This window comes from Phyllopteryx taeniolatus, chromosome 13 (assembly GCF_024500385.1).
Source record: "Phyllopteryx taeniolatus isolate TA_2022b chromosome 13, UOR_Ptae_1.2, whole genome shotgun sequence".
NCBI classification, from domain to species: domain Eukaryota; kingdom Metazoa; phylum Chordata; class Actinopteri; order Syngnathiformes; family Syngnathidae; genus Phyllopteryx; species Phyllopteryx taeniolatus.
The window spans coordinates 16,449,898-16,457,805 of NC_084514.1; the positions used below are offsets into that span (position 1 = coordinate 16,449,898).

General features: G+C 43.7%; 1 protein-coding gene across 1 annotated transcript; it reads right to left on the minus strand.

The window, feature by feature from the left end:
- Nucleotides 1-64: 64 nt before the first annotated feature.
- Nucleotides 65-1,594, minus strand: LOC133488112 (protein FAM181A-like). The gene is made up of 2 exons (XM_061795593.1): nucleotides 1,561-1,594; nucleotides 65-903 (listed from the first exon to the last, which is right to left on the minus strand). The coding sequence occupies exon 2, from the start codon at nucleotides 829-831 to the stop codon at nucleotides 91-93; it is 741 nt and encodes a 246-aa protein (XP_061651577.1). The 5' UTR covers nucleotides 832-903; nucleotides 1,561-1,594; the 3' UTR covers nucleotides 65-90.
- Between the last annotated feature and the right edge of the window lie 6,314 nt (nucleotides 1,595-7,908).

The window sequence follows — 7,908 nt, forward strand, 5'->3', positions numbered from 1 at the left end:
ACAAAAATAGACCCACGTATTCCATTAAGTGCTTGAGGGTGAGTCTCATTATTGATTGCTGAGATGAACACAATTAGTCTTGTTTACATTTTAAATGAAGCCAAACACGCTGAAGATAGGAGATGGGATGGTGGGCTTGGTGGGTATAGGTTTGACCACCACGTGAGTCTGAATCTTCTGTCCGTGCGGCTGTTCTACTGGCTCGGGCTCGGCCTTGCACCACAGTCCTAGAGCTGGATGGGGCACCACGATTTGACCGTGGAGAATTTGCTGTTGGTGCTGATGGTGTTGTTGGAAGTGGAAAGGGCAGGAGGCGCACACGCTCAAGCCGTGGTGAGAGTTCCGCTCCAATTTGAGCGCCTCTCTGGAGAGCGTGACCTCGGCATCCTCATCTTGACCTCCCTTCCTGTGTTCTCTCGTCTCCATCGAGGCGGCGTGACTCTTTCTCAGTCCTGAGTGGGAGTTCTCCCGCTTGCTCAGCTTGGGTTCCTCCCAAAAAGAGGCCGGGAGCTGGCGTTTCCTCATGGGCACCTGCTCCACAGAACCACCCACTTTGCCCGCGCTCGTTTGCACACCGCCACCGCTCTTTTCCGGCCCCTGCGGACCCTGCAGACCCGCAATGGGCTTGGCACACTGAGCGGACCTGAGCGGGTGACATCTTGGCACCCGGGAGTATTTCTGAGAGAAGCGCTTGAGCTGTTTCTGCAGGTACTTCCTGTGGTCCACCGAGCGTCTGCACGGGGCCGACTTATCCAAGGCCGCCTTGATGTCGCTGGAAGCCAGGTTCACGAAATTCAGCAACGTTCTCACCTCGCTGTCTGCATTTGCCATTTCAGCCAACACTTTAGAAATGTTTGTTCTTGAATCAGTCCATGTTAAAAATGGTAGTCCATCTTGAAAAATCTGTAGGTAGATGATAAGGGATGTGTGTTAATACTCCAGCTTTGTTAATAAATTCAAAATGAATGAGAATAAATATGGTCTATCCATTTAATTTTCCTGAATATGCGTCACAAAGTGAGCTGGAACCAATCCCAGCTGACCTTTGGTGCGAGAGGCGGGGTACAACCTGGACCGGTTGCCAGTCAACAGCAGGGCAAATTCCCATCTATGGGCAATTTAGAGCACAGGTGTGAACCTCAAGACCTGGGGCCAGATCTGGGCCGTCACATCTTTTTATGTGGCCCGCTCAAGCAAATCATCTGCAGCTACTTCATTTTTCTTGCTCAAATCTGTACCAAAATTGCAAATGGTCTTAACATTTGCATTGCAATATTGCGAGCATTGTTTTTTTTTTTTTAAAAAAGAAGAAAAGTTAAACTATTTTTATTGAGTTCATCCGTCAATTTGTAATGTAATATAATGAGGCACAAGGATTACACAAAACCCTGACTACAATGTGGCCTGCAACAAAAACTAGTTGAACACATTTAGTGAGACATAGCACACATAGCAACATTTCTACGCGAATAGTTTATGTAAAAATATCACTGCTGTACAATGTAATGTAACTAGCTACAACACAGTTATAGAATATCAAATAAAAGTAACAATACCCACCTCTACTGTATGGATGCGGCTGTGTCCTGCAGCCTCCAGCAAGCGTTTGGGGGGCACTTGACCAAGCTGAATGAATATAAACTCCTTGTAGTTATGGTGCTTCCCTTGAACCAATCAGCGACCTCAGGCCCCTCACAATGGACCACAATCAGCCTGCAAGCTCCCTGGTATCCAATTCTTCTCCATCGCACATTGTTGTCATGGAGATGTAGAGGTTAAAAAAAAATCGGCACTTAGAAGCGATGCATTGATGCTTTTACGCTGTCTTTCTATTAAGTGTGTGTGTGTGTGGGGGTGGGGGGGGGGGGGTGTTGGGGGTGGGGGGGGTGGATCACAATATAAGCACATTCAACCATATCGATTGTGCTTCAAAATGTATACATTTAAATAAAGTTAAGTTTGCTTCTCCAACTTGCGGCGGGAAGTGGGGGTGGGGGTGGGGGCGATCTAAAGAGTGCATAACCATGGAAAGGGGCTTGAGCGCTCAAGAATCTTGTCTTTCTGTTTGCCCCCTCAATCGAGTCGCACAAAGACTGAATTACTCATTCAAACCCGGCGGGACAAAAGCAAAGGGAGCTGGATAGCACTCCGGCATTTGTAGTCAAACATTTAGAGACTTAAATCGAGTCGTCATGAAGGAGAAAGAGTGGGACAAAGCCCATAGAATTGCCATCAGCAAACATTTTCCTGTGTCATATTATTGGGGGTCTCCATGGCTCTCCCTGGCCGGCGGACAATAGCACAAGTTTGCACACTCGAATACTGTCACCCTGCCAACGGCCACAACAAGGGCCCATGCAGGACAGGAGGAGTACTGGGCTCTGCGGGGAAGGTGGCGGCGGAGGAGGAGGAAAGGCCTACTTGTGAAATGCTAATTGGCCTTCATTCCCTCATTGATGTGGAGGAGCGAGGACAGAGCTTTTGTGTGGGACACCTCGGGGTTGAGGGTCCGGTCTGAATTTTACACCGCGGAATATCACAAGTCTCGGGACACACCTCTTGGTAGATTCAAGAATCAGTCAATAGTCGGGATAGACCTGGACGTGGTTGGATGAGTTTGGTGTGGACGAAAGGTACATTTCATAGGATCTAAGTGTTGATGGTCATATGACCGGGAAGGAAACACAAATGAATGACAACAATAATAAGTTAATCATGACCAAAAAAATACAAATCATACAAAAATAATGGCAATTTTAAAAAGGCATCGTGTGGAAAATACAAGCGGAAATATTTTTGCTATATAGGCCTACAGCAGTTATATATACATGATATATAAAGGTGGGGGGCTACAGTGCTCAGGGAGCACTTCCAACAAAGAGGGCGACCATGTTAAAAAATACACATCATTCATTTGAAAGATAGTAATGCTTTAATCCATTGATTAATCAACTGGTGAGTCAGGACCCAAAAGTGATGCGCGGAGCCATTTCGGGTGGGTGGCGGTTTAGTTTGTAAAAAAGTACATGTATTCCGATTCCGATTTTTCGGATACAGTACAGAGAACTTCCCACACTGAAAGTGTTAGCTAAGCGACAGGGCGTTTAACTGCCTCGTGCTCTAGCCATCGGTGTACTCCATAAACAAATACGGTACAGCTCAGACGAGTGGACATCATGTCTAGCAATATGCTTTTTGCAGTACATCAAATAGAGAGAGAGTGATAGATAGAGAGATAGCTAGAGAGATAGAGAGATAGAGAGATACATGTTTCAGTATAATGCAGTACAGCTCCAACTACAGCAACAAACCCGGCATATTATTAAACCTTTCGGGCAGCGTCAGTAGAAGTGCTCTTGTGCTGGATCGCGTAGGTGTACCTAATGTTGTGTCCCTACAATGTGGCGTCTGAACGCTGCCGTAATTGAATGAGTGTCACGCGGGAGAGCAGAGAGTCTCTGAGGACTGGACACATGGACTGAAGTGATCCCAGACGCAAACATCTTGCAGAAGGTCTTTTTTGGTTCTCGTAATTGTCCTCAAACTTTTGTCCATGTGTTTTATCTGCAGACAACATGAATGTGAAGAGAGCTCCACCAGGTCAATATATGTGCTCTTACTGGTCTATATCCTTTCAGCCAGTGCATCCTTCTTTGTGTGAGTGAGGCAATGGGACCCCATTGTCCTCCTCTCGTCTCCTTTTTCTTCTATGTGCCTTCAGTTTAGTGTTTGGCTGAGAAGGACCAATTAACAATGAGAGCCCCCTCACCCCCGCCTTAACCTCCACCCAATGGGCCTTTCTCCACACTCCTTAGCTTTTGAAGTGAAGGAGAATGACAGAGAGGAAGTAGAATGGCATCTATAAATCTAACTGGCTGTGTGTAAGTACAGGTGGCTTTAACTTTTGAGCATCTAAAAGGCACTGGCTGTATTTTTGTGTCCGTTTTCTGCGGGCTATTTTTTACTCCGAGATCCAACGTTCTAATCCTCACACTAAACCTAAAAGGATACAATTAAGTGACCTCAATCATTGCATCTTATGAAGGCTTCTCTCCTGCAATTCTTGACATGATATCAAAGCTCTTTTTAGATATCTTTGTAGCCCCAAGCCTAGTTCGTATTGCAGTGTCTAATTGTATCTACAACTCCAGAATTGCTGTAAAACTAGCCTGCTAAAAATATCGATTACTTGACCATAATGGGCCTCCCGCCAAACTTTGAAGCTTTTTCAAACGAAAGCGAATAAGCTCGAGGAAAGCAACGGTTAAATCTAAAATGCTGTGGCTACGTTTACCTCAAGTGACATTGAAGCTAAATAATATTAATTTGTAGTCCTGACCCCATCTTACAGTATACAATTAATGTACAATAAAAGACAGCGACAACAATAAAACATTCTTCACTGCTCTAAAAACCGTTAAGGGACCGTAGTCTGAAAAGATACACCAATTAATCAACAATATAATACACTATACTGTAGATTTAAATGATATGGTCCAAATGCAAACAGTTTGAGTTTGTTTATAAAGCACAGACCTTAAAACAGGCTCAGCATATCTTCCATCTTGCAGCATCCATTGACGTGAGCCACTTTTCTTAGTCACTGGATCGTCATTGCTTAAAAATAGCACTTCATTGATCCCCTGGAACCAAATCAGGTGTGATTGCTGCATAAGAAGCAACCCAGATAAAGATATTTAAAAAAAAAAGAAAAGAAAGTTGGCACAGAGATTTAGCTTATGAGCCTCCTAATGGGAGTTTAGGCCCCAGCTCGATAAGAGAAAAAAGCTTTTATAAGATGTTTATCATTATGTGACAATCCATCAAATTAGACTGACAAATCAGAGATAGGCTGGAAAACCTGAAACGAAAGCAACCTTCCCGGAAAAGGTGGATCACCTTCACTGCAATTTCAAGATGCTGAATTTAGGAGTTCAAACACATCTAAATTCTTGTAAATGTGAAATAACAGCAATGGACACGTACAAAGAAAAGTGCAAATGTGCAGAGTATAGGACGCACGCGCATATGTGGTTTTGCAATTTCACACATAGTAAGGATGAAGTCATATTTATTGATAGAAAAATTATTTGAACGTACAGTAGATGAGAAAAAGCCCTACAGGAGATTCTCCATGTTTAACGCTTACATACTGTTTGGGTCAAATTTGATCCGTATTGGCATTTTAGAAAACCCCCAAAAATGCCATTCTGCCACTCTGAAATTTGAAAATACACAACAATAAAAGTATTTGAAAATGCTATTCTTATGTTCAGGTGCAACACAGTTTGTGTACAGCGAGGCTGTTCCATGTTAAATTTGACCTGCGTCCACTAAAATTGATTTGGATTTGGTGTCACACATTAGCATATTTTTTATTGGACTGACGTAACAGTGTTCAAGACAGAGCTTTTCTGTCCCAAGAACTGTGTGTCTTTCCGCCACATTTCCACAAGTTCCTTCAGAAATGTGCATATTTTGGTCTTTGAAGGGTCATGGGGGGGATCTGAAAACAGTAAAAGTCCAAATCTGGTACAGTTTTTACGTATTCTTATGGCTTAGGGCTCGTAATTGAAAATGTTCCTAGTTTTCTGTTCACTAGGAATTGTCTGCAGACCTCCGAGACCCGATTGTGTCAAGGCACAAATCTGGAGAAGCAATTTCTGCAGCATTGAAGGCCTGTGGCCTTGATTATTGGGAAAAAGAAGTTATTTGGAACCACCGGCACCCTTCCTAGATCTGGCCGTCCGACCAAGCTGAGTAACTGGGGAAGAAGGGCCTTGTTCAGACAGGTGAACCCTACGGTCACTATGGCGGCGCTCCAGTGTTCCCTTGCGGAGAGAGGAGAACCATCCAGAAGGTAAACCATTGCTAAAGCACTCCACCAATCAGGCCTTTGTGGTCGAGTGGCCAGACAGAAGCCACTTCTCACTAAAAGGTACATGGCAGCCTGCTTGGAGTTTGCCAAAACGCACCTGAAGGATTCTCAGACCCTTCGAAACAAAATTCTCTGTTCTGATGAAAGCAAAATAGACCTTTTTGGCCTGAATTGCAAACGTCATATCTGGAGAAGAAGAGGCACTGCTCATCACCTGGCTAACATCAGCCCTACTGTTTGTATTCCACCACATTTACACAGGTTCCTGCAAAAACATGTACTCGTTAGTCACGAGTAAAACAGCATAAGAATGATCATACAGTCCATACTAAACGTATACAGAAGGTGCCTTGACACGGGTGCGAGACCCTCTGCGATAACGTACCTGTAATGTAGCAACCAGCAATATTTGACAGTAGATGTCTTTATCCTAAAGGAGTGGTGTAAAAAAATACACTTTCCGCTTTCTCTGAAATATCGATGAAGGATTCATCATCCATTTAGAATCTCAAACAGGGTATTAGCTATTTGTTCATAATTTGATGTCAACAATTATTATGATATACTCAATATGCGCGCATGGAAATGAACGGGTTAAGTGGCAAACCCCGTTATGGGCTGGATTTCGGCATGTCGTGTGCACTTTCTGCCACAAGATGGCACTCCACTTCCACGCGCAACCTCAAAGTCATCAGGAACTTCTCATTGATCACCATTGATTGGCTGAGTTTGAAACGATCTCCTTGGCACTGGTCTGTGCGCCGAAATGGAAAGACTTGGCAACGACGCGTACCAAAAAAGCAATTTAATAAGCACGTTTCCTCATGTGACTTTAAAAAAAAAAAATAAAAAAAATAAATAAAGGGCAGTGATGTACTGTATATGCTGAGGCTGCTTGTTAGATTAGAAGGAGGAAGGAAGCAGAGAGGATGATGGAGTGCTTTTCGGATAAATCAATAATGGGACAGACTAAAAGAGAGAATGCACGAGCGGAACCGCTGGTTAGACGCTTTGCCCGATCCGATTCTGTGCTTCATAAAGTCAGTTAAAAAAAAAAAAAAAAAAAAAGCTCAATGTTGTGCTCAGTTTCATGTGCAGTGGGATAGAAAATGGGTGTTTTCCACTTTAGAAGTCACACGCATCTCTTTGCAGCACCATGAAGCATTTTTGCACGCAGGTGATGGACACTGGGCCGCAATAAACGCTTCAGGGTTGGATACTAATTGATGTTCAGGCCGACGTGTTGTTTGTGTAGCTTGCGTCACAAATGGCCTCCTGGCAAAACTCCCACATGGAGTCCACGCATAGGATGTTGCAAGAATGAAGCCCTGCAAGTTTTGGACCTGCAGACTGCTGCACTGCTTCACGCTGGTGCTCGCCTGCACTTTGCTTGCTCAATTATCGACCGGCTTTATTAAAAGTGACACGAGCAGAGAATAATCCAACCTCAATTTCCTTAAAGCCGTTTCCTTTTTTTCTTCTTCTTTTTTTTGGCAGGTCAGCTGTTCGCAACTTCAAGATATTAATATGAAGAATGAGGGGGGGGAGGGGGAAAAAGATGGAAAGATTATGCCAAACTTTTTTTTTTCTTGTGAAATGAATTGTATGTGTATTGTATGTCAGTCATTCATAGAATTGATGAATCATTCTTGTCGTCAGGGGCGTGCAAAGGGTGGTGGCCCCGGGCATCCATCTGGGGGGCATCCAATCCTGGTTTTGGGGGCTTCAACTGGCGTCCCCCTGTAACTTTTCACGGGCGAGCATTGTAAAGAGGAGCCCCAAAAAGTTTGTATTGTTTGTATTATTGTATTGTATCCAAATATATACTGTACACAATGTAGGCAACTATAGATTTTTAGTACAAAGAGAAATTAGCCACTGTATAATCAAACAAAAATAGTTTCAACTACTCACCATTTGAAGGCACCTGAATTACACGTGGGAGGGACCAGGAAGGTGTTGGCAGAGCAATACTGGCACCTAGTGGAGTTTTTAAGTATTGCTGAAATTAAACTAATGTCCCTAAGAAT